Consider the following 26412-nt stretch of genomic DNA (forward strand, 5'->3'; position numbering starts at 1 on the left):
TCCCCTCCCCTCCCCTTTCATGAAATTCTGGAACTCAGCTTTAGAAAAGTGTGAAATAACCTTTAAGCATATTCTCATTTTATATGTCACTATTCTGTACCTTAAGTTCTAGTCTTCAGAAAAAAAAATCCAGGAATGTTTGAAAACTCTTTCAGGAATTACTTAATTTTAGAAATGAAGGGGAAAAATAACTTCATCTGAAACTAAGTGGCAATGAAACAAAGTCTAATTACCTGCATTGAATTCTCCAATCAGGCCAAGAGGCTACTGAACATCAATACTCTTCCACAAAGTGCCCTGGGATCCCTAATGACTGTAAGTGGTCAGGCCTTTGGTTTTGCATTTCAGAGTCTGGTTGGTATAATCTTGAAGCAAAATCTGCAGATCAGATCATAGCCTATACTCAGTGTCTGGATTACTCTGTATGTGTGTGTGTGCACGCCCTTGAGCACTGCACATCTGGGATGAAATCAAAGCACTTTTAACTGCACATGTATCCCATTTCTGGCTTGCTAGTAGCCCTTTAAATGTGCTGGGTTTAATCCAGGAAAAACGAGTATTCAAAATCACACTAGTGAAGGGGAAAAGAAAAAAAAACAGCCCAAGTTTTATATACTTGGATGGCATTTTTCTTTGAATATGAATGACTTAATCATAATCAGTCTTAGTGAGAGGTGGGTGATGAAAGTTCAGAAATCTTCAGACAGAGAAAGACTTTGAACCTGCCTTTCTCATGTCGTTGCTGTGTATATTATGCCTGTGAGGGAAAAAGAAAGCAAGCAGCTTGCATCCTCTGCAAGAAGCCAAAATAACTCTTTCAGGGGGTCTTGAGGCTTCAGAGCAGTATTCTGCTGAGAGGAATTTGTGCAGTGCTAATCCACTCTGATCTTTGAGTACAGATTAAAATGCCCAAACCTACAGCGTTGTTCTCAATGTTAAAGAGTGCTCTGATTTGAGGCTTTGCTCAGTATCTGGCTTGTATAGTCAAATCCCAAACTTCCTCTGAATTCAATTCCCACTTTTCTCATTTAATACACTTGTAAGTGTTCATTATGTGTTCAAGCAAGATATATATAGCAGTATGAGCACTGTGCAAACACTTCCGGCTTTCATTGTACTAGAAGATGGGAACATGGTTTTAGAAACCTGGATACAGAGTTTGCTTGCAGGAGCAAGGAAGACATGAGCTCCAGCCCCTTGTCAGAGACTTTGCCTGAATGTTTCACGTTCAATGTAGAGAAAGGTTTACTGTTTTAGTTCTAGAATAGGCTGTAATATGGGCATTACAGGACACATCTGGACACTGCAGGTTCAGGTTCCCTTGACCCCCAATTTTGCCACTTCTTTGCAGGGTGTAACACTGAACAATTTTATTGCCACCTCCTTTTCTGTGTTTTCCACAGGTGATAACTTGGCAGGGATAATATGGGAATTCAACAATGATAAATCTGGCAGAATAACTAAGCAAATGACTGTCTATTTGGAGAATGAGGATGGAGATGAGATATGCGCCTGCCTACTGACAGCAGGCACGGGCAATTAATTCCCACAGTGTCAGGCGTTTTGCAGTCAGAAACCTGCCTCTCCAGGGGTAGGTAGCAGCTAAGTAGCAGCTTCACTTCTGGACTCTGGCACATGGAGGGGAAATGAGACAGAAACTGGTTGTATTTTTTGGATCCTTTCATTGGTATTGTATGTTGAAATTATATGACACCATTTGCCAGTAATAAATCATTTTGCTGTCTGTTGTGTGATTACATAATTAAATATCCCTTGTCGTGGATACAAATGCAGGGGTTGACATAGACTTTGTGGGAATTAGGGGTTTGATTTCTTGAACTTTACATTTCCTGACTCCTGTGCAAATCAAACCCAGTTGTTTAACACTACACTGAGAAATGATTCATGCAAGAAGTCGTCTATAGTGAGAAGAGCAAACTGTATTTTCAGTGTATTTTCTGTCTTGCTTGTAATTTATTTGTTCGGTAAAATACATGTAGAAGAGGCATGGAGAATTTAGTATTTTTCGACTGCCCATCCTTATAAAGGTAGTGCATTGCACAGAGATAATGATGTTTATCTCCTTCTTGAGTTGCTTTGAGATGAAGAAAACTTCTAAGTGGAGATGGTATGTGAACTCATTTTTTGCTTTCTGCTGTTCCTCAGCTGTTTCCATTCCCAGTGAAATGCCATCACCAGATGTCAGTTCTGGCCAAGTACCCCTGGGCCACTCTATTTGCAACCTGTATTGTATTATTTAAAACTGGCACTAGTCTGGAAACGGTGTCACTTGTCTTGATGTCACTGGAAAGCCAGACTCCTCTGAGTGCAGCAGCTCTTACAGCTGACCCGTCCTTGAGCAGCATGATGTCTATTAGTTTTATTGTTGGTTTGATTGTTTGCAGTCGATTCTCACTGCTTTCTGCCGAGCTCTAATTCTGTTTGTGTTTGGAAGGACAAGGGAGCAAATTTGTTGTTTTTGTTAGAAGCTAAGCTGTGCTGAAGTCTTGATGATGATCCATTGTTAGTGGTGTTACAAAATCTGACTGAGTGGGCAAGAAAGCAAAAAGGAAAGGAAAAGTACAATTCAGATTTGCCAAGGAATGTGAAAATAATTAGAAGATTAGCAGTTTGGCACTGTTTACCGGCGAGCTGTGAATTAAATGCATCCCCCTTTTCTCTTTTCATTAGTGGGACGTGTCACTTCAGTTCTGGATTTCATGTCCTTCTCACACCTCTCACTCCTCCCTCAGTCAGGATGCAGGACTTTATTTTATTGCATGAGAAATGAAGGAGCAAGCAGTTAATGTGGCATCGGAGACTTTCTAATCACCAGTCTCTGAAATGCGGTCATAAGTATCTGCAGTTCACTTACTGGGTGGAGATTAATTGCCTCCAGTTTGCTTTTACGAACGCGAGTGGAACATTTCGGAACAGTGGTTTCTGTTATTGACACTGTGAAGTGCTTGTAAGCAGCCAGCTATAAAAGACCAGAGTGACATTTACACGTCAGTTCTCTCATCACCGTCGTTGAAGAAAGGATCAAATTCAGTGTGATGCCATGGCATACGTGGAGTGATGTTCTGTTCTTGGCTCTAGCTACCACCAGCTCAACTCCATGTATTCATCTTGGCTTTGAGAACTGGTGTGAAAAGAAAACTTGACCATCACAATTGAGAAAACAATATTGGTGTCATACTGAAGTCTATGGGATTCTTGCCATAAAGTTGGGCTAATCAAGATTTTCACCTTGAGGTTACTACCTAATTGCAGGAGTATAGGGATGTTTATGTCTGTATTGTTCTGATTTCCCATCTCCCTCTAGTCTCTTCCCCGCAGGGAACTTATTGCATCCCTGTATAACAGGGACTAGGATCACAGCCACTAACTAGTGATAGAAAATATCTTTGGGATTATATTCCATCTGACTTCAGGGACCTGATAAAATCTCCTGATACGAATGTACCAGACATTGAGCTGATACTACAGCTGGTCTTCTCTCTAATTCAGCAGGATTTGGGCATGGGAGCTACAAGGGGAAGGGAGACTTTTCTGTGTGCAGGGACGCATACTTGTTCAGAACAATTCAGTCCTATTCAAAAGCAGGTCTCATGCCTGTCCCAACATAAAATTCATCTGGATGATATAATAGTTTATTGTCTGATGCAGTCATAGAACACTCAAGTAATAACATCTATAAAACCAAGGGAGGTTTTTTTGTTTCCCCACAAAGAAATAAATGGGAGGAAGTTTTAGTTTATTTTCATATATGTATTATGGCATATACTGTAATATTTATAGTCTGTTGTACTCTAAATATAACTTGTTAAAAATGTTAGAAGTATTTATATAAATATGAAACTCCCAAAGTGATTTGAGTTGTGGGAAAAGCGACCTCCAAAATAACAGTTCTAATTATCATTTCTTTTCCTTCTAACAAATTGAAATAATCCTGGTAATTTTCACTGGCAATTTTGGAGAAAGAGAAGTTAGGCTAAAACTAAGACAACCCTGAAATATATGTCATGATCAAGAAGTATTACAAAAACAGCAAGATCTTGAATTGCAGGAGCGTTTGGAGAGCTGATATTCTTTTTCATTCATGATCTGAAATTCTTGAAGCCTGTTTTTGGCAGACCACAAATATACTGTGGTTAATGTTGATACAGAGAGAGACAACAAGCAATTCACTGCACCATAATGTCAGGTTTTAGGATCAGAACAAGCTGTTTCCAGAAAACAGTATTTCCAGTTCAGTGATAGCTTATTTGAAGTGTAACTTTTTATGATATTCAGTGGGATGGCTTCAAACTGAATGTGTCAGTTAAGTGCATTACCACGAGCAGTAGCACAGTGAACGATATACTCATACCTGTGGGGCAATATTATCCATTGTTTCCATTTCCTCCTAAACATCAAATGTGAGAGTTTATGTGCTTCTGGCTTCCTGTAGGATAAAAAGGGAATTTGCTTTATTTACTTGATCAGAGGCAAAGCAAACTGTACTCAGTGAAATGGTTTCTCATCTCGTTTGTGCCAGTGACAATCAGGAATGGAAATGCCACGATCAAGTGGAAATCTGCTGTAACTGATGTTGGTTGACATGTCAGTTTGATCAAATAATAATTTTTAAAAAATCAGCAGGGGCCTGAAAATTGATGGGTACCTGCATTTCTTGTTGGCTTGGGAACTCCGAGCTGGTAGGGATTTTTTAAGACCGTACTTTAGAAAGGTGTGAAGAGGACTGGGCCCTACGGAACATTGTCAGTGAGGTTAGCAGAAGTGTTGCTTTTTGGTGACAGCAGATCTGAGTGATGAGTCCTCCGTTTGGCCCTGTGACGTGTGCTGCTGAGTGTCCCCAGGCCCCAGTGCGGTCAGTGACACACTTCCCAAAAACCTGAACATCCACAGGATTTGGTCCTGGGTTATAATTTCATTCTAGATTTATTTGACGCTAAAATAAAACAGCTGTTTGCAATTAGCACACATAAAAAGAACAATAACAAAAATGCACCCTTCCCTTCCAGCTCTACATATACCCAGTGCAAAGAGCTCGCTAGGTTCTGGTGATTTTTTCCCTCTGTGTGCTAACTAAAACATCAAAACCAATTGATCTCACTGAAGACTGAATGAAAAAAAAATGTTTACAGTTCCCCAAATGTTTCTGATTGGCAGCAGCAACTTGGTAATGAAATACAAACGCTGCCCTAGGTGCATGTGCGCGCCGGGCTCTCGCTGCTGAATAGCTGATCTAAGCACGAAGCTACAGGGACACGAGGGCCGGGCGATGGCTGCTGCTGTGCTGGGACAGGGTGAGGTAGATAGCTGGTTTCTGACCAGGACTCTGATCCAGGGCAGCTGGCCCACCCTCCCATTGGGAACAGTGAACAAGGAGCTTGTAAAACACACAGACCAAATGGAAATGACCCCTATTGACTGAAACCAGCTGCACGTCAGACCTCTCACTGTCTCTCTTGATTTGCTATCTCAAATAAATGGATGTGGTAGAAGGGACTGTGGAAAGAAAACAAAATAATTTATCCTCCTTGAAGTCGCGCCACACTAGTAAGCCATAGTTTTTACAGCTGAAAGAAAAATGCTTATTTGCACATTGAGTTTTTCCCTTTTTTTTTTTTGTTTTGTTTTGAAAGTCTACAGTTTAGAATGCAGCATGCTGCAGTGCAGTTTGGTTTCAGAGCCTGTTGACAAATATAGCATTGGTAGATTTTGTTAGGTATTCATCCTTTGCAAAATGCTGGCTAACAAGAGTCTGGTTTGGCACTGTGATTCAGAAAATGAAGTTACAACAGCTTTCGATGATGCTTTGGCTTAGAGCTGAGTGCTGCTTCAGCCTCACGATAAAGATCTTGATCAGTTTTGAAGAGTGATGATGTGCAGGGTGACTTAGCTGATTTATGTGTTGTTTTCTGTATTTTTCTGAATATATTCCTGGGTAACACCTGATACCTGGAGCATTGTGAAGAGCTGTTTGCAATAACCAGGGTAGCACTTGAACTCAGAAATGTGAAGTATGACAGCTACTCAAGACTTCCATTTTATATCCAGGACAGGTTGCTGCTGTGGATGATAGACTGAGCTCAGTTTGGTCTTATTAAGGAATAAGGGCTCAGCAGTAGGGTAAGAGATACTTAACTTTGCTGCTATAATTGCATCAATTTGAGAAGATTGTCAGGTGCCATAGCGTGGCAATAATTTGATAGGCTTTCTGTGAGGAAACTTCTTAAAGTCAGCAGTCTAGTTTTCCTTAATACAAACTGAGATATGGATATGTCTTACAAAGTACTCCTATGTTTACTTTTTTTAAAAAGTCTTATTCAGCCAGTTGATCGTTAGTGAAACAAGCTACCAAATTTGGATCAGTGAATCTAATAGAATGCCTCACTAGACTTACCTTCATAAAATCTGCAATAACATCTGGGATACAAAAATTAATAGAAGAGGGTATACGAATATACATATAGAAAAGGGTAGCAACTTTGAACATAGGATCCTTTACCTGTAACCTTGCAGTAGACTTGCACAGACAGATGTTATTTCAATATAGATTAAAATTCTTGTATACAGATTCTGTTTCCTGCCAAGTTGGTTTTGCTTTAAAGACAAAACCAAAATGCAGTTCAATATAGTGATTACTCCTCCACCTGACAAGAGTCATCCACATTGGCTGTAGGATCTTCTGTCTGTTATCTGTGACCCACAATGGTTGCCACAGGGAAATGCACACCTCTGTTCCTTGTACCACTACCATTTCTTGCTGGCTTTCCTACGAATGACATCTCTTAATGATGAGATGTCTGCTCTTCGTTACATTGTCTGGCTGGATAATGAATTATGAGCTAGTTCATGGGTTATTCAGAACACACTAGTCTGGCATCAAGTAATACCATGGAACTCTTTCCTTCCATTTTCTTCCTGCTATTTTCTGCTGACTAATTACTTGCATTAGTGAGAGTTAACCAAGTGCGCATTGGCTTCTTCAAAGTGAAGAGAGATCTTGGGTGTCTGGCTGGAAAGAGTGACCTACATTCAGCAAGACATGGAGTCGTGGCTGTGAAGGAAGTTTCTCTGTGTTAGAAAGGAGCCCTTCTCCTAGCTGACACCTATCAGACTCTAACTTTAGCACACTCATCTAAAACGCTGGTAATTTCAGTAGTTTGAAGGGGGAGACCTCAGTGAGGTGGCTATATTCCAGAATAATTCAGAGCTTTGGTGTGACCTTGCAACTGTGCTGAAAGGCAACCGTTTTTTTCTCTGTATTTCAGTTATTTATCATCTTGGTTCACAAGGACCCTACCTCGTAGCTTGAAATCTAGCAGCCCTTCCCATTGCTCTTTAGTGGCGTTTTGTGACAGAATCCCATTGATATTAAGGAGAGTATTGTCCTGATCAGAGCTCCAGGACCCAACAAAACATGAGGAGAAAAGAGTTTAGTACATGATAACATAGCATACATTTGAACTTTCAGCAAAGAAAAAGGATCAGGTTGAGACCACCGTTATAATCTTCTTGACTTTCTGATGAAAAAATAAACAACACAGGTTGAGTGCTAATACAACTGTAGAGTACTTCAAACATAAACTTTAAAAGCACTTGTCAACGCAATGTATTTATCAATAGTCTTATAAATAAAATCTATAGTAAAAAGGAGAGGGGAACTAAATATCAGACTTTGTTTCCCCTTTATTTTAATCAGATCCTTCTTTTTAAAACTGAAAGAATAATAGCTTAATGAAACTAAGGGTACTGAGCTGGTCAAACAGAAAAGGAGGAAAGCAAGTTATTTCTCTTCAGCAGCACGGTAGGAAGTGCGCAACTGTTAAGTTTCAATTCAGATGTTTACATCTCCACATACTTACAGTGGAAAATTAGATTAGAGCCCAAGAATATGTTCTTTCTCAAACTGAAATAAGATGTGTTTTATCAAGGGAACAACAAGAAAAAAAACTCAAAACACAAGGCACCATTTCTACAACAGCAGAAATCTTATTCTGAATGCTCTGAACTCCACAAATAAATTTTCTTCCTTGCTCTGTTCCAGAGATTGAAGGCAGCACTGACTCATCACCCTGCCGCTATGTCGAATGGGAATATGAACACCATGGGCCACATGATGGAAATGATGAGCTCGCGGCAGGACCAGACGCCACACCATCATATGCACTCACATCCTCATCAACACCAGACACTGCCACCTCACCACTCCTACCCCCACCAGCACCAGCACCCAGCGCACCATCCTCATCCTCAGCCTCATCACCAGCAGAATCACCCCCACCACCACTCCCACTCGCACCTTCATGCACACCCTGCACATCACCAGACCTCGCCGCACCCACCGCTGCATTCGGGCGGACAAGCACAGGTAGACCTTTATGCCATGCTGCATCTCTGAGTTTTGCTGTTATGTTGAGTAAAAGTCTCATGCCTGTGTTGCATCTTCTTGAAACACTGGATTAGATCTAAGCCCCTCCAGCTACTTATAACTGCTGGCTACTGGTGGCAGAGAAGCATTAACTTTATTAAGAAAATTGTGTGAATCAACAACTTATTTTGCTGCTTAATACTCTAGGCACTTGTAATATCTTACTTAATAAGGAGCTCTAAGATTTTTCTGTACTCCGATCTCTGCAAATTGCCACATTATTCTTTTACGGACAAAGTATATTACGAAGATTAATATATTGTATTTGTTGTACAATGTGCTTAAACCTAAACTTCACAGGCCAAGATGTAAAGGTTTGCATGTGTTCTGTCTACAGAAATAGATAGCACAGTCTTTAGTGATGTAAAATAGCCACACATATGCATACTCAAAGTAAGGAATTTATGTATGTGCATGTGTGTGTGATATGTAAAGAAACAACCTCACTGAACTCAATGGCGTATTTATTTCTTGTCAAGACTGCAGATTGCAGAGATAGATAGTTTTAAGGTACACTGGCTTAGAGGAGGAGAAAAAGGATTCCAGGCCTTGTGAAGGGGATAGCAGCTCCTAGCTGTGCTGTATGATTACATAACAGTGTAGGCAATAGCGGGCAGATTTTGTGTCAGGAGAAAGAGACAGTGAAGCCAGTTCAAGGAGAGAGATATAAACTAGGAAGGGAGTTCTGAAGTGGATTCAGATGATGTTTAATCAATGAAGATCTTCACTGAATGAGGTGGAGGTCTCCACTTTTGGACCAGGTATATTGTCTTCCACAGTTGGATAATTCAATATCTGAAACGTTTCTTGAACTCACAAACTGAGCAAGGACTTTAGCAGGTAATTTAGGAGGAATTCTACTAATGCTTTAGATGATAGGCTTCTGCATCAGGGAGATTGCACAAGAACAATAAAACTCTGGGGCCAGTGAATGTAGCATGTCAGGTCTGGGGAGCAAATGTAAGGTGTGCAAGTGGGTAGTACATAAAGTGAGGACAATGAGCAAGCCATAAGAATTTCAATCTGTGAAGTACTGCTTTGCTTGCAAATACCTTTCAGATAAGCTCTTAGAAAACATTAAAGAAAATGAGAGGATTTGGCTGACATCCCAGTGTCCCACAACATTAACTATTTACTAACATCTAGCTTTATTATTGCAGAGACTGCAAGCACATGGCATTTCCCCAAAGCATTTGCTAATGTAAAATGAATTGTCAGCTTTAGAGAAACACTCTAAATAAGAGATCAGCAGACTCCCCTGTGAGAAGATGTCCAGAGCTTTCCTTAGTTTAGTTCAGTTTTTACTTTGTGAATTCAATTATTTTCCCATCTGTTAATGAGTTATTTTCCTTGGAGTTGTTTAAAAACTCCAATAAAAAGACATTATCTCATAACATAGAAAACAAAAGTAAGCTGATGGCTCTCTAGGAGATCCATCAGAGAGTAAGCACTCCATGCGTGAGATTGAGGCAACAGGTGAAATCTCACAGTTTTAAGGATAAGGCACCAGCCAAGGAGCCAGTGTGCTAGCTGCCTTTCCTTCTTAACTTCTGTGCTGCTGAAGCCAGCTTTGAGTCATTCTGGTTGGAACAGCCTAGGTTCCTTGTGCTTTGCATTCCTTGTTAGCTGGGTACCCCAAAAGTCTTGCAGGAAAGCACTGGGGCAGGCAGGCCAACTGGCAGCAACAAAGTTATGCCAGATGTGTCCCATTGCCTCTGAGTCTCTGGAGTGAGGCCTTCGTGGTAACGTGAGCTTTGCAGGGAACAGAGTGTAACTGAAGGCAATGGGCCCCAGTAGGGACCAAGCAGGTCTTCACCTTGACCAGAGGTGTAAGTGTCACCAAGAGGTAGTAGATGGAGGTGATGGCTGATGGGTCTGAGCCCCCTGCTATCATCTGCTTCCCCAGATAGCAGAACTTTTTCTGCTTGTCTGTTCTCATGGTGCAAAGACAAGAGCGATTTCTGAATAGACACATTAATGGGGAAAAAAATAAGTGTTTGCTGAGTATTGAAGATAATTATTACTTTCTAAGCTCATCCATAGTCTCCATGGTATTGGCCTCTTTGGAGATCAGATTGCTCCAGCAGATGTTGAATTTTACTCAGTGAATTTTACTAATTCTTAGCCTCCTTATTCTTCTGAGACAGACTCTTTGGTTCTAAGCCACCTGCCAAGCAGCAGCATGGTCCATGTTGCTCTGGGCTGTGTGTTCCGATGACATAAATTTCATTATTTCACCCCACACCGTTCTGTAATGTTAGCATTCTTTTAACGTTTTTCACCTACCACTTTGATCCACAGGAGCCCAGTGAGCTGTGTTTTGCCAGAATGAATGGCTGGGTATTAATTTTGTAGTCTGGTGCAAAGAGTAGAGATGAACATTAGATCAAGGCTAAGAGTAGAAATAACCTTCTAATACATGTATTTCTGAGAAACAGATATTTTACCAAGCTGTAACTGTGTTGCTTCAGCTAGTGCAAAAATTAATACTATTATTGCCATTTTGGTCACATTAACACTTTTCCATATCAAACTTACCAGAGCGATAGCTTAGGCAGAGCAGAGTTTGGTATGTTTCATTTTATTACCTGTCCTACATTTGTCTTGATTATGGATATATGATAGGCATTTTATAAAAGATAATTAACCTTAATTTTAATATGTGTTCATTTTTTTCTTACTAGAGTGTGTACGTCCATAGGCAGGGTGGGGAAGTCCTATTAGAGAATGATGCTTAGACAGTTACTAAGATAAATTCTAACAGATTTCAGGGCTAAGAGCTATCTAGCATGCATGGCCCCAGAGGACAGGGGCAGCTGGTATCCCTTGGTGGCCATCTCCTGTGGCAAGGATGAGGGCTGCAACACAGGGACAACCCCCTGTGTGGGCAGAGGATTGGAAGCTCTAATTGCAAGTGGAGGACTTCATACAAGCTAAAACTTTAAGAATCAGGCAGAAGGTACAGAGTGGCTTATTTAGTTTTAGAAGTTTGTTGGTTTTGTTTTATTTTTTTTTTCTGCTCCTACCAAAGAGAATTACCTGACTGTGCACCAGAAAGCTAAGAATAAATTTGGCTTTATGCAAAAACATTATCAGATGCACAGTATAATTACACATAAAATTGCCACTCTAACTGACACAAGTAAGATGGGAAAAGGAGCAAGCTCTTCTTCACAGTTTGTGGTGAGGTTCTAGACAGAAAAGCAACCTTGCAAGATGATAGTATCATTTTAATTGAGACAGACATACGTGTTAAGCAAACAAATGTTAATTGCTGCAGTTGAAATTCAGGACTCCATCTGACAAAGCACTGAGTACGTCCACTCCCTGAAGTCAAAAGGAAGTACCTTGGAGGTTTGGGCCTTTGCCAGAACAGCAAGGTTAAGTTTGAGTCAACAATTCAGGTTTCTGGACAATTCCAGACTCCACTGGTGCAAAAGTAGCAGGAGTTGCGGCTGTGCTTCAGCAATCGGATCCGAACCCCAAGCAAAACCCAAAGCAGAAGGGCCTGGGCACCATGGTGAAGCAGGAAAGCAGTCTGAGAGCTGGTTATTCCCAAGCAGCACCTATTGATTTTAGAAACACAGAACATGAAGTCTGATACTCATTCCTCACCAGAACATAGGCGAGTATTTCATCCAGAAAAGTCAGAGCACAGCCTGGTGGGGGCCAGCTCCATCACAAGCTTCCTCTGTAAGGGAATAGGCAAGTTACTTTCAGAAGCAAGATTGATACTCTCCTTCACTTGAATAGGTATAAATATGTGGTTTTCCATGTTTTCATAGCAGAGGGTTTGGGAGTGGTTTTCATGACTGTTGTCAAATAAATAATAATAAAAAGAAGTGTAGCATGTGTTCAAGAAACATTTAATATAGTCAGAAATATTGGTGATAGGTGGACGGTTGGACTGGATGATCTTAGAGGACTTTTCCAACCTTGGTGATTCTATGATTCTGTGATCAAAAAGAGGGCACATAGAAATGCCTGAGAAGGAGGATACAGCAGTACCTCCATGAGATACCAGCCTCCCTTCAAGACCCACGTGTGTGCTGATACCTAATTCCTTTATTCCAACTCCATCTCATGGGCACTGAGGTCTCCTGGCTCCACCACCCTTGCGCATAGCTTCCCAGGTGTGCTCAGACGGGCAGAGCACTTGTATCTCCCATCTCCAGAGTCTATGAGGTACCAAGCAGAGGTGGAAGAGCATGTGTAAAAGGAATGTCCCAAAATTTCAGAATCAATTACCAAAAAACAAGAAAAAAGAGAGACAGAAATAAGGCCCCTACAGTCTTCTGCTTTGATTTAAAAGGGTTGCTGAGAGAAACTTGACATTTCAGCTTTGAAATAGATGGTGGCAGAGAAAATACCTAAGTGAAAAGTTTTTAATGACTAGGTGTAAGGGAAAAATATTTTTCCTACTAATATTCAGAGAATCATTTCAAAAAATCTCCCCTTCAACCAATGCAACCCTTTGCCAACAGCTAACACTAGTGGCATCTGGCAGTGTCTTTCAACGCGTGCCTCTCCTGGCCCGCTATCCAACCGGGCAACTGTGGGAGATGCTCCCCATGCCTCAGCCTCCCTCCCTCTTCCTTTCCCCCACCCCACTGCCATGTCAATCCTCTCCTTGACAGGTTTCGCCGGCCGCACAGCAGATGCAGCCCACGCAGACGATACAGCCGCCGCAGCCCACTGGAGGCCGTCGGAGAAGGGTGGTGGATGAAGACCCCGATGAGAGGAGGAGGAAATTTCTGGAGAGGAACCGAGCCGCTGCCACACGCTGCAGACAGAAGAGGAAGGTCTGGGTGATGTCACTGGAAAAGAAAGCAGAAGAACTCACCCAGACAAACATGCAGCTTCAGGTGCGAGCCACTGTCTGTGCCCCCGAGGACACAGAGGCCCTCTTTGTGCTCGCTGCTGCCCCGGCACAACCGCTGCTGCGTGGGAGCGCGGCACTATCAAAGGCGGTTAATCGAGGTGTCTGTGCTCCAATTAGAGGAATAATTTCATTTTAGTAGGATAAGCCAGGAAAAAGCTGTCTTGGGATTAGAAGCCTCCACTAGACAGAGCTGTATTTATTTTCTTTTCTTGACACTGTTTTTTTTTTTTTTTAAGTGCCATTACGTTGGCTATAAAAGACTTCTTCAGAGCAGGGCACGTAGCTAAGCCCTAACTCAAAGCCAGTGAGATGGGAGCATAAATTGAAGGGAAGAGAATGAATATAAATGTGACGTTAAAAGCCCAGGAATGGTCCCTTTCTTACAGTGTGCGCAGAAGTTAGTTTGCGTGTCAGCTTATGGCATCAAATCTGGGAGCCAAGTTGCCCTCAAAAGGAGCTATAAAATAATGTCAAGGACGTTCTTCCAAAGTTGTGGAGCATCTTTTGTATTCCTCAATTTCAACTTTGTGTAAAAGTGCATTTAAAGATTTGTGGCAAACCAAACTCTCTATTTCTCTTCTAGAATGAGGTCTCCATGCTGAAAAATGAGGTAGCACAGCTGAAACAGTTGTTGTTAACGCATAAAGACTGTCCGATAACAGCCATGCAGAAAGAATCACAAGGATATCTAAGTAAGTAGCTAGTATGCTTACTCTGTCTCCACACCACCCACAGGAAAACACAGTTTCTAGTTCTTCCCTCCAGAATCCCTTCTTGGCCATATTACAACATGAACCTCTCTTCTCAAACATCATCCAAGCTATCCCATCTCCTGCCCCTAATTAACCAGCCCTGCTTAAAACCCAAAAAGCCACAGTTCGCACCCAGCCCAGCACTGCTGGTCCCTCCCTGTCCCTCCACCCCGCAAGGCGATGCGCACGGATGGATGCTGGCTCCCATGTGGAGGATCCCCGTGGAACTCAGAGCTCCAGACCTGCAAGAGTCCTCCTGGACACAGCGCTGCCAGCACAATAACATAACTCTCCAAAGGGAAGTTATAAAGGAAAGCATTACAGCCCCCTCCAGCGAAAACGGTTCTGTGCTCTGACTGTGGCACAGACCAAGCGCGGAGCAGGTTTTCAAGGTTTGTTCTTTTTAACTCTTATCTTGCCTTTTTTTTTTTTTTTTTTTTTAATTGCATCTGATGCAGACATTGAATCAATTCTGTCTAGCTGATGCATTTTACAAGTATGGTAATTTATGGACAGATTCTTTGCTTGGCTGTAGAGTGGCTCAGAAGAGCCTCTGCGTTAATATTTGCTAGATTGCAGCATTCTTTTTAAATAGAGCCCATTTCTGTCTCGTCTGCATCACTATGAGTCTGTCTCTTTAACAGTACTCAAAGAAAAAATACATAATTGCATTACATGCCTATCAACTGTTGCTTGAATTAGATTTTCTGTGATGCAGTGCACTACACTGTAATGTTGATTTCTGCTGGAGCGAATAGAGAATGTAGGCTTTGTAAGCCTTAAGATACTGGACTTTTTGTACTAGGTGTTGGTTTCATAGCCATTAAGGTATTGGTGTTTTCTCAGGGCGCTGGCTCCTAAAGTTGGGTTACCATCAGATGACTGAATGTGTGCTCTGTCCCTCGCCCTTTCCCAGGTCCCGAGAGCAGTCCTCCTGCGAGCCCGGTCCCGGCGTGCTCCCAGCAGCAAGTCATCCAGCACAACACCATCACCACCTCCTCCTCCGTCAGTGACGTTGTGGGCAGCTCCACTCTCACCCAGCTCGCCAGCCACAGAACAGACATCAACCCAATCCTTTAAAACTGGTGGATCAGAAACTGCTAGGGGAATGTGGTAGCGTATCAAAACGTCCTCTGTGCTAAGGACATTTTTGACCGTAACTCAAGCCTGGAAGATTCCTCAGTTCTTGAAAGACTCTGGCTTTCATTTTTATAGTTATTAAAATGTCTTTTATACTTAGCTACATAAAAGGGAGTTATGCAATTAATATGCTATCAGCTTGAGAAATGCTTTGGTGCTTTCTCCAGTTTTTTTGGTACCAGTTACTTGTTTATAAACCTAACTGTCTCTGTACATAGTCACATTTTCTTCTCACCAGTCTAGCCTGAAGCCTCAGAAATATGGAGTTGTGTTAAACTGCAGCTTGTTAGGCAATGTGAGGCATGAAAAGTATTAAACAGAGTCATCTGTAGGTAACTAGGAATAATTAGGCTATAAATATATAGAGAGGGCATCTGCTGACAGCATCATAAAAAATGAGTTAGAATTGTGCTATCACCAGAACCTCGTCTTGTAATCAGAGCCTCTTTCAACGCGGTTACACAGTATGTGGCTATCGGAACAAACCCAAACCCCAGTAACGTGCCCTTTTGCGCAGCCGACCTCCTCCAGCTCTCTCCCACCCTGCCCTTTTTGTCCTTCAGTTATTCTCACAACTCTCTTCTCCCTTCCTGAGCCCTCTGCCCTTCTTTTTGCCAAGCTTCCTCTCCTCCCCCACCCCGCCCAGAGAACAGTGATGAACAAGTAAAAACTTCAAGCCTACCTAAAAACTGCCAGCACGGCTGCTGCTTTCACTAGCTCTTCACCCACAGCTGGGCCGCACCGAGCTTTTCTGTTTTGAAAAATAGAAATGCTCCTGATTTAGTGCTTTTAATAAACAGGGAAAGGCGAAAGCAGTGCAGTTGCAGGTGAAGCAAGATTGAAAGCCAGCTGTGTTGATGCTAGGAGTCGTGTAAGCTGCTGAGGTAAATGGCTGTGGCACAGTGCAGGCATAGCAAGTAACACCTGAGAATTACAGCAATTCTTTAGCACTGCCAGTCGTTAACATAGCAAATCCATGTAGTATATAATTCAGAAAAGTTCTGTTCCCTAACCTGCTTACATTGTTCTAGCACCGAAAGCTAACAGCCTCAGATTTCACAGGCTATAAATGAAAAATAAATCAGTGTAACCATTCTGACCAGTTGGAAAAACGCCACTTTTAATTACCAGGGAAAGTCCTGGTCTCTGCAGGCATGCCCTTGGATGTACATGGACTGGCTCTGAGCTGGCAGACATCAGTGGGGCTTCACTGACCGTAATGGCACTTATGCCAGTTTACAGTGGGTAAGGAATTGTCTCATAATGACGCTAAAAAATTTTTTATAAAGTGTGCAGCCACTGAGAAGTGCTGCAAGAATGGCAAATTCCACTGCACTCACTGGATAAAATTCAGTCCTGCAAAGAGGGTCTGTAAAGGGGCTTTATGCCACAATTAAGGTTTTTGTTTGGACTATGTGCCTGCCCCTCAGCACAACGGATTTGCATCCCAGAGTAGTAGCAGTGATTGATGGGGAAATCAGAGGGAGATGATGCCAGTTAATTACGCTGCCTTTCAATATCCTGGGACCTGGTTTTGCTCTCAAGGCTGGCAGTGGTGATACCTCCTTCGTCTGCCCCAGGGAGCAGACCAGGCTTGGAATTGGCGATGAACGTTCAAAATTTTCAAACTGCATCTTTAATAGCAAAAGATAATTCATGCTATTCTTAGCAGACACTCCAGCCCAGAACACGCTTCATTCTGAAATGAGGTTCTTGTCCTCAGCTGCTGTTTCTTGGTTGTGAGAGGAGTCATGGGTTTTAGTAGGGTGACTCTTCTCAGAGTGGGAAGGAGAGCTAAACAAGTGAAGTGAGAGGCACTGTCAGGAGCAAGGCCCTTTTGGAAGGAAAAGCAAAATTCTGAGGGTCATTTCTGAATTAGTTCTTATCTTGGTAACTAACTTTTTTATCAGTATTCTTGAACAGCTCTCTTTCCATTTATGCAAATACATTCAAAAGAAGATTTTTAATGTACAGTGTAAATCTTGACTTGATTATATAGTCTAAGAACCAAAAAAAAAATTAAGAAAAAATACAAATGTAAAGAATTTTCTATTATATTTTAGACAAACATATACTTTTAAAGTGTTTTAAATACTGAATCTATAATTTTTTTTAATCTCCGGTTGTAATAGCTAAATGGTTTTGCTTCATCATGGCTCCCAAAGGAACTTCTTTCAAATATGCAGTCGAGCAAAATGTTCCAGCTGAATATCCACGATGTAAAAGACAAAACAAGCCTTTCCCCTGTGTCTGAATGTCATCATTCACTGTGGAAAATAAAATGCCATCACAGGGTTAATTTGCAAACTTTCCCTCTATGTGGGTAGCACTTAAATACGTTAAAAAATAAAAATCTAAGTAGTTGATAACGTTAGAATACCCAGATGAGCTGCACTGCACTAGAATTACGGTTTACCTTCATTTTATGCAGTCTCCTCAATTAAAATATTTAGCTGTTAAACTGAAAGCCTCTACTTTAAAAAGGAAAAAAAAAAAGCAAAAAAAAAAAATACAAAAACCTTGCCTAAGTTTTGTTAAATTCAGCAACTTGACAGTTTGACTGATGTGTATTATATATAGCTCAATTATTTCTTTTTTTAATGCTAACTAGGCAAGCCAACCACACATGTTGGCCTAAATGTGTAATTACAATGAAATGTCTCCTCTCTATACTATTGGCCTTTAGGTATAATCATTGCTAGTGATGTGGAAATAAGTAAAGGATAAAAAGCTATTTGCTATTGCTTCTTGTAACTCTGTCACAGGTTCACAGGCCAAGCCAACACGCAGCATATTTATATCAGCTCTATCGGTAAAAGGACCAACCCTGCCAGGCACCTTATATCGCTTGTCAGATTCACTTCCACCTTAAAATGCTCTTGTTTTGCAGGGCAGGGACCCTTCAGCCTTTCTGCAGGCCTTCGGCCGGCTGTGTGCTGGGGCAGCCTGAGGAAGGGCTGCAGGCCAGACCCCTGCCCCTCTGCCCCGCTGCGGCCTTCCTCTCAGCACGTCCTCACCGCACTCCCCACGCTCTTTCGTTCGCGGAGAATCCCTGCTTTTCCACCAACTGCTGCTGGAGTCTGATGTGCTTTTCTCCTGCCTCTCGAGCCCAGCCCGTTGGCAGACTCTGGGCCCCGTCCCACCGCCAGGGACTTGGTGGGGAGCTCCCCTGCTCAGCTTTGCTCGGCACAGGCTTCCTTCACCGGGAGGAAGCCTGCTCACCTCAAAGATATTTCTGGGGATGACATTTCTTGTTGCATGACAGCGGAAGTACGTTGGAAATCTCAGCCACGGACAATTGCAATACTTTTATCTGAAAGAAACTATGCTGTGATCCAGCTCCTTCTACCCCAGCCCCTTCCCTGGGTCAACTTCTGCAAGCCATATTCATGACACTGCCTGTGGGAGACAAGTAGTTTGTGTGCTATCATGGTGTGTTTTATAAGGACGATGAGGATGATTTATGGAGAATTTTGTGCTGTTTGGAGTTAATTCCTGCTACGAAGCTAAATGTATGCTGCCCATGTTCTGAATAGTGGAAAGTCAATGGTTCAGTGCCTCAATGCGTGTGGATTTTTTGTGTTAACTGACTCCGTCCTATTAACTAACAAGCCAGCTATAACTGTTGTTAAATGCCCAATTTTTGAGAATTCATATTTTTTTAAGCAACAATATTTAGTGTTTAAAACTAGCCTTTTAGTTTAGGCAAAATGTGCTTTTTAGAAGCTAATACCTTTTTTTTTAAAAAAAAAAAAAACATATAGAGTGAATTTATGAAAACTCATGAGGACCAAAGCAATTTTAAAACAGGAATCTATTAATTTAGTATTCACATAGAATTTTATAAAGTATTTATTAATAAATGTTATTTTAACACATTCCATTTGAACAGTATTCTTGTACAGAATCTGTTTGGTTTTGTTTTTATTTTTTTTTTCTTTTAAAGTTACAATATTAGTTTTGCAATAAAGTGCTCTAGGTGTGTGTGCATCTTAATCTTTGAGGGTCTCAAGCAGAAGACATCCATCTAAGATGGAAAAGTTTGCTGAGGTCAGTTGTACAGAAATTCCTAGAATTAAATGTTTTCCTTAAAGCAGCATCTGCTTTTTTTTTTTTTTTTTTTTTTTTTTAGTAACAGCAAAACAAATTACAAACCTTCAGTTGTTTCCTTTGTATTGGAAAATATGCTCTCTCATTTTAGAAAGCATGGGTCAACATATAACTGGAAAGCCTGTCTTTTTTTTCTCCTTTTTTTTTAAAGACTGATTACGTACATTGCCATGGAAGATCTAACCGCATTCTTGTTTCTCTTCTAATATCACATAGTGAGTTGCACTATACTGCCTTATCATTGCTTCTTCTGTCCTCTTACTAAGCAGTGTTCTTTAGATGTAGACCATTGAAACTCCATTATGCATCAGATAAAGTTACTGAAGGGGGAAGAAGAAAAAAAGATCGATCTGTAGACATGAAAACTAAACTGTGCCTATAAAACAAAACCAGTTCCAACTAATTAGTACCTTATTTCTACGTTTCAATTATTTATATTATTTTAAAATTGCACTTTAGCTCTTGCTCTCCTTCTTGCTCTCCCTTGTTAGGTCATTTATAATTCTCTTGTAAGACGTTTGCACCAGATACATTTATATGCTTTCACTGGTGGCATATCTACAACTTGTCTCTCACACCTGCCCAAATGGAGAAGCTGAAAACAACCAAGTCAGCAGTGTGACTTAGACTTTACACCCTCTTCATGATAGCATATAAATGTTTAATTATGCAAAGTGTGTGAGGCAGGATCTAAGCTACGTTTATAATCTCTCATCCTGAGAACCAAAGTGTCCTGTGTAGCGTAAGGTCAGGAGACTGGCTCTGTTGTGCATGATAATGCACTTTGACTGTTGTCCATCCCACGGTAGCTGTGACGCTGCAGTGATAACAGTGGCCATACTGTGTATTAAAAGTCTAAATCAATAAAATATGTTGCCTTATAACTTGACTAGGGACAGCACCTTTTAAAAAAAAAGAATAAGAAAAGAGACTAAAAACTTCTAAGGACAAACAAAAGCAATAAAATCTTAAGTGATCTAAACACCAAAAAAAAAATCATTAATTTTTTCATCATCTGAAGTCATCATCATATTGCAAAGACAAAAGAGACTGTTTATATCGGTAACATTTTTTCAGAGCTTACAGTTATCTCAGTTTTATCAGTGGCTTTACACTTAGAGCTAAATTGCTTACTGTTGTTGATTTTACATAGCTTTCAGATCTACTTTATAGCAAATCTTAAAACTCCGTGAGGCCAAAAATGTCAGTGTTCGTGTACACTCACAAAAAAGATTGATTCACTAAGTGGAAATCTGATCCTTTCCCAGGCTCTCCTTGGACTGGAATCAATAATTGCAACTTGCTATATTTAGGCTGATGTGTAATACCTGGTATTCAGGATCTCCAGTTCTATATTTATGCAAATTAATGTTATGCTAAGTTTCCCTGGGTAGAACTTTTCCCGACGCCCCCCAAAACAGCATGCCAGCTTATGTTGCGAGACTCACAGACCCAAATCTCTTTTTGGCTAAAATCTGTGCAGCAGTTTTCTGAATGAAGACTGTAAACTCATTCTGCCTTTGCAGCAGTCACAGCGGTGTCAGGAAAGAAGGCACGGGAGGCTGATAATGTATCTGAAGGGAAATGTTTTCCTTGCTGGATTCTAGGAAATTCCAGAGAAATTCTTCCCCTCGCCCCTAGGAGCTGGGGTTGAAGAGATATCAGAGACAGCCTTTACCGTGCTTCCAAAAGCATTTTGCATGCAAGGTGTGCTCCCTCTTCAGAATGAGAGTAATTGCCACTGAGAGTTTTGCCAAGAACTTTATAATCTGAACCCAAGTGTTTCCCAGCCCATGTTGGTGAGCTCTGTACTTAACTCCGTAACAGCTCAATTTAAACTCTGGGTAGCAATCATCCATGCAAGTCGCTTTTTTCGAATATTGTCATTGTCCTGGTTTTAAGGAACTTTTAGCACTGCTTGGAGTAAGCCTAAACTATCGAAGTTTATATATAAATATAAGATATTATATTAAAAAAGGTGCTGTCACAGTAAGTTTTGGGCTTGAGGTTGTTTGTATTGTATGCAAAGGTTTTATGTTTGTTTGTCTGTTTTATTCTGTAAAGCAACCACCTTCCTTACTGGAGGGAGATAATTTTTTTTTTTTTGGTACATAAGTGTAAATACTTGCTGCAGCATTTAATATGTTTAATTTTATGCTAAGCTTTTTGTTGCATTGTGAACCCATTATTGTTGCAAATGGACAATGAGTTCATTGAGACTGTTCAACTAGGTCAGATTTTTACATCTCTTTCTAGCTAGAAGAGACAGGATTTTTGTGCATTTGTACAAATGTTAATAATATCACTGCAATTCCAATATAATAAAGCACTCAAATACAAATATTTCCAGTAGTTTGGCTGTGTCTATAGCCCAGACATTTTATGATACAGATAACTCCTGCAAGTTAACCAAGCTGCTTGTCCATTATTTCTATTCTTAGACAGATCTGGCAATTTATGCCTTCTTTGTACTTGGCTGGCCACGTGAAATCTCTGATCTCCTCCCAAATTGGTGGAGGATTGAGGTGCAGGGCAGCACCCATGTGGCTGCAGGAGCAAGGCCACCCTGCTGACCACACTGCAGGGGTCCACCACATGTCTACCAGAAGACCTGGTGCCCTGCAGGAGCAAGGTCTCTGAAGGTTTTCCAAGTGCAGAGGCTGCAAAGCCTCAAACAAAAAGACTGATGTGGTAGAGCCTAGCATAAGGCCTCCGCATAAGGATGAGACAAGCTGTTATTTTACTTTTCCTTGCAGCTGGAGTGTGCTTATATCAAAATACACTCTATGCTTGTTATCCTGCCAACCTTGCCTCTTGCCAAAAGCTGCCTGGAAATGGATTTCCTGCTGGGCTAATTAGCTCTAATTGTGGTGCCCCTGTTATCTTGCCAACCTCATTTCTCACTATAAATTGGTCCAATACAGACCTTGGCACAATGAGCAAATCGTAACCTGAAATTTGTTAGGCTGAACCCATCCTTAGGTTCACACGATGCTATGACAATGCTGCTGTGTTGGGGCAATGACCTGATGGCTGTGCCCACAATCCATAGCATGCAGTCTAGCTGCGGGGACAAGCCTGCCAAGAGAACCCACTTGTGGTGTCATCCTGCAGAAGATGTCCTGGGGAGCTTGCAGGGATGCTCCTTGGAGGCCTGGCATGAGTGCAGCTCCTGCTGCTCTCCCCGTGGGTTTTCAGAAGGCTGAATCCAGCCGAGAGCATTTGCCCTCCTAAAATGGGTAGGAAAAAGGCAGAGCCATGCCACTGTTCCCATTCTCTCTTTGTATGAGACAGAAGATGAGGCTGTAGATGTATGTGGCTCCCTCTCCAAGGGGTTCCCGCAGCTGTTTCCCCACACATCAAGGCATAGCATTATCTAAAGTAATTTCTGAGGCTATATACATCTGAATTGCCATTTAATCAAGGCTGTCACACCACTGCCTAACCTGTATTTATACAGCAGGGCTCTTGCTCTGTGACCAAATACTGGAAGAAAATCATCATAACTATAAAAATAGATGCCTCCCATGAAGGCATATCACAAGACTTTGTTATTGTCCTCACAGTTATATTTACACCTGACTGTATGAGCTAAGCAAGATATATTCAAGCTGAGGTAACACTGCCCTTTGCAGCTGATTCATGGTTTCCCAAACCTGGACACAGCGTTTGTTGCTCCTCCAAGCAGTCTGCTGTTACTACTGCTCTCCCCAGGTTGCTCTGGACAGCAATCATAAAAACAAAGTTATTATTAGAGGAAAATGAATAGGTGATAGTGAATGCTCCAGCTCCTTCCTTTGTGGGGAGGCAGCCAAATGGGGGGTGCGTGGAGTCAGCGAGATGGATGCTCTGACTAGCGCCAGCTAGACATAGTCTTGCAGCATGAGGATGGAGCAGCAAGCAGACATTAGTGCTTTTTTCAGTTGGTTTTGGGTTGATTTTAAAAAAAAGCTGAAGTAGAGGAGAATATGCTAGTGGACACTAAGCCCACCAATACCATGTAAACTCTCAGGTAGCTATAAAAGGGCCAAGTCCGATCTAGTCATCTTCCTGGGGAACTCCTGCAGACAGTGCTTGGGAAGAGGGTAAGAAAAAGTGTGGCCGGATTTGCTCCCCCACCAGCAACCCTTGTCACCCATAGCTCTGGCATTGCAATGCAGACCTACCTTTAGATTGTCCTATCCACTCTGGAGCCAGCGCTGCTCAGCTGAAGGCACATTATGGGCTCATTTAGAGGGAAAGAACATTCCTCCCTGCAACAGCTACTAGCCATTGAGGCCCCACTGCCACTCGGGAACTACTGCTGGAATTACTCTGCTGCACATATTCTCATTGCAGAAAACCTTCACTCCACTCCTTGGTAAGTTTGGTGCATGGGAAACACTCACAAGGTTAAAACTAAAGCTTCCTGAGAAGTAATTTCAAGGAGTCAAAAAATTAAGCAAGGGAGAGTGGGAAAGAAAGGACCCAAGTTAAAACAGGACCGTCAGCACCCTCCTGATCAGAGCTATCCAGGGAAGGCTTGGGACCATGTGCTGAATTCTTTGGTCTGCTTTGTTATTGCAAGTGGCCTAACTTCTTGTGCCTGACCTACTGAAACAGGGGCATGGGTTTTAGCAGTGGTAAGCAGGGCATTAATGCTTGTCATTTACTTAACCCCCCTTCCTGCAGCACTCTTTGCACCATTTTTCCTCCACTCTCCTCTGTCCTTCAGTGCAACATAATACCACGTTGCGAGGCTGACCCCTCAAAGCTGATAAAATATTTAAGAAGTATGTGCTGATCATGTTAGGTAAGCAAATACCCTGAGAGCCCCACCATTAGTGAACCTAATCAGCCAGTTTCCCAGGAATGTGCCACAGCACCACATGAACAGCCTTGGCCATGAGCTGCCCTTCCCAAAGCAAGAGCACAAGGGGCTCTTCTGCAGAGAACTGAGGAATTTGCAACCTGCCTGCCCTGCTGTAAAAGCAAATGATAAAGATGTAGGCATACAAAGGGATGATATGGATAGATATAAAAGATGCAGCTATATGGTGTAGATACACAGATGGTACAGATGTGTGTGTACACAGCAGGTCAGCAGGTGTTTTCATAGGGTATTGCATTCAGCTGACAGCAGAGCAAGTTAAAAGAAACACAAATACTTGACATAACTTGTCAGTTCATGTAGGAAATTGAGTCAAGAAAAAAACAAATAAAGACAGAAACAGATTAGTTTAAATCTGGGGCCCTCTGGATTACGATGGATCTCCCGAGGAGGCAGGCGGCTTTATGCGGAAGGGCTCTACATCCTCCTCTTGCCTGCCCTTCGGTTTCACTAATCACTTTCATTCAGTGCCTTAAGGCAGTAGTTTTTGTTAGCTTCAAGAGCTGCGCATGAGGGGAAGGAACTGCCTGCAGCGAGACAAGGCCGTGACACGGGTCACACCAGGCCGAGTCTTGTACCATAGCGCAGGCTGCTGATCTGGGTGGGTTTTCTTGTTGTTTTGCTGTGGCTATTCTTCAAGGAGGAGAGCACCACACACTGACATCAGTGGCGCAGCCACACACAGCCCTGCTGCACCTCTCCAGCAATGTCCCTGTTCCCCAGCTGGGCCTGGCCGAGAGACACTTCCAGGACAGGCCCTTGGCTGATGAAGGACAGCAGATGGAAGAAGAAGCCAAGGACAGTTTCAAAATGCGAGTGGCATAGAGAGGAACAAAAAATATTAATTTTAAATGGATCCAGGCTGGCCTTGGAACGAGGCGGGCAAACATCCAAGCTTGTCAGAGGGGAGTAATGAGGGCATTTAAATGAGATGTGTTACCCACCTGCGGCTGTGCAGTGCCACATGTCCCCGCCACCTCAGGGAGAGTGCTGTAATTACCCAGGGATGTAGGTAAACATAACCGTCTTCATTTCCCCCCAGCAGCACACAGAGAGGAATAGACTGACAGAGCAAGGGACAGAAACCAGAAAATGTGAGCAGGGCCCCACTTCCCAGCCCCTTTTCCTGCCCTCAGTAGCAGACAATCTGTCAGGGCCCAGTCAGAGGACTTCAGGCCTTCCGAGTCTCACTGCTAGAGGCATGACCACACAGTCCTGGCTAGACATCCCTGTCCCAAGGAGAAACTGGTTGCTTTGCTTTCCACTTGCCTTCTTCAAAGCTCTAGCCAAGCTCATCCTCATTACAAGGACATTATAGCACTGATGTTCTTCCTATTTAGATTTCCTCTTGGATTAGATGGAGATACTTCTACATGCTGTAAAAAGATTCTCCAGTTCTGACACATCTTTGTTATTTGTCTAGCCAAGAGCTCATGAGATATGTCACAGCAATGCAAAGCTGTATCAGCCATCAAATAAATGCCACAGCCACGCACAGAGGTGCGGGGAGAGACCTACAGCCCCATTACCCAAACCCTCACATGTTTATAATCCAACTGGTGGGAGGGAAGCATTCCCTTGGCTGTGGATACCACCGATTTTCTCCTCAGGTTCCAATTCTGTAACTCTTATTCATCTGAAGATAAACGAGCTTTTCAGGCAGGGAAGGAGGGCTTTGGGAGCTGGCTCTAAGGCTTTTCATGTATTCAGTTGTCACTTGCCTTTTACATTCAAATTCTGATGGGTCAGGCTTCCTAGACGGTGTCTTTCAACACCTAATAACTCACTCTGCAAGCTCCAGCGCAAATACACACATCTCCTTATCAAGCTTGAACCAGCTTTTTTTGGATTGTTTTAAAGACACTCTTTGGTGTTCTCTCCCTCTGTATTTATACTGACTCCTTCACAGGGATTATTTATGTGGAATTTCTTTCCCATTACACAGTTGAAAACATCACCTGTTTCAGCAGCAGATTTCTGGGGTGGACGCAGAGATATTTTGAGGAATTTGATCATCGGCATTTGTTAATGGAAAATCTAGTAACCAAAGTGGGGGTTTTTTAAACCACAATAAATTTTATATTTTTTACTGCTGGATTCCCATTAAAAACATTAATTACAGGAATGTTTAATGAAGCAAATAAAAAAAAAAAAACCATTATGCATAGAGCACTGTGAAAAACAAGGTATTCAGCATAGTGTGTGCTCATACTCT

The 26412-nt window shown here is 42.0% G+C and overlaps 1 protein-coding gene and 1 long non-coding RNA gene across 4 annotated transcripts in view; one reads left to right on the forward strand and one right to left on the reverse strand.

The window, feature by feature from the left end:
- CREB5 (cAMP responsive element binding protein 5) overlaps positions 1 to 21670 on the forward strand; it is a 253101-nt gene extending 231431 nt beyond the window's left edge. For both annotated transcript variants that reach the window (XM_021388078.1, XM_021388079.1), the window contains 4 exons: positions 8060 to 8383; positions 13081 to 13308; positions 13909 to 14017; positions 14994 to 21670. In XM_021388078.1, coding sequence (XP_021243753.1) covers positions 8060 to 8383; positions 13081 to 13308; positions 13909 to 14017; positions 14994 to 15157 — 825 coding nt within the window. In that variant the 3' untranslated portion in view covers positions 15158 to 21670. The remainder of the gene's footprint in view (positions 1 to 8059; positions 8384 to 13080; positions 13309 to 13908; positions 14018 to 14993) is intronic.
- On the reverse strand, positions 11656 to 25662 carry LOC110394290. Of its 2 annotated transcripts, none has more exons than XR_002435527.1 (3): positions 25142 to 25662; positions 15900 to 15968; positions 11656 to 13260 (listed from the first exon to the last, which is right to left on the reverse strand). It is a non-coding gene; the product is annotated as an uncharacterized LOC110394290 (long non-coding RNA). The 2 variants fall into 2 exon arrangements; XR_002435526.1 differs by lacking the exon at positions 25142 to 25662 and adding an exon at positions 19492 to 19579 and having other exon boundaries at positions 15900 to 17484.

The sequence above is a fragment of the Numida meleagris genome, chromosome 2 (assembly GCF_002078875.1).
Source record: "Numida meleagris isolate 19003 breed g44 Domestic line chromosome 2, NumMel1.0, whole genome shotgun sequence".
Taxonomy (NCBI): Eukaryota; Metazoa; Chordata; class Aves; order Galliformes; family Numididae; genus Numida; species Numida meleagris.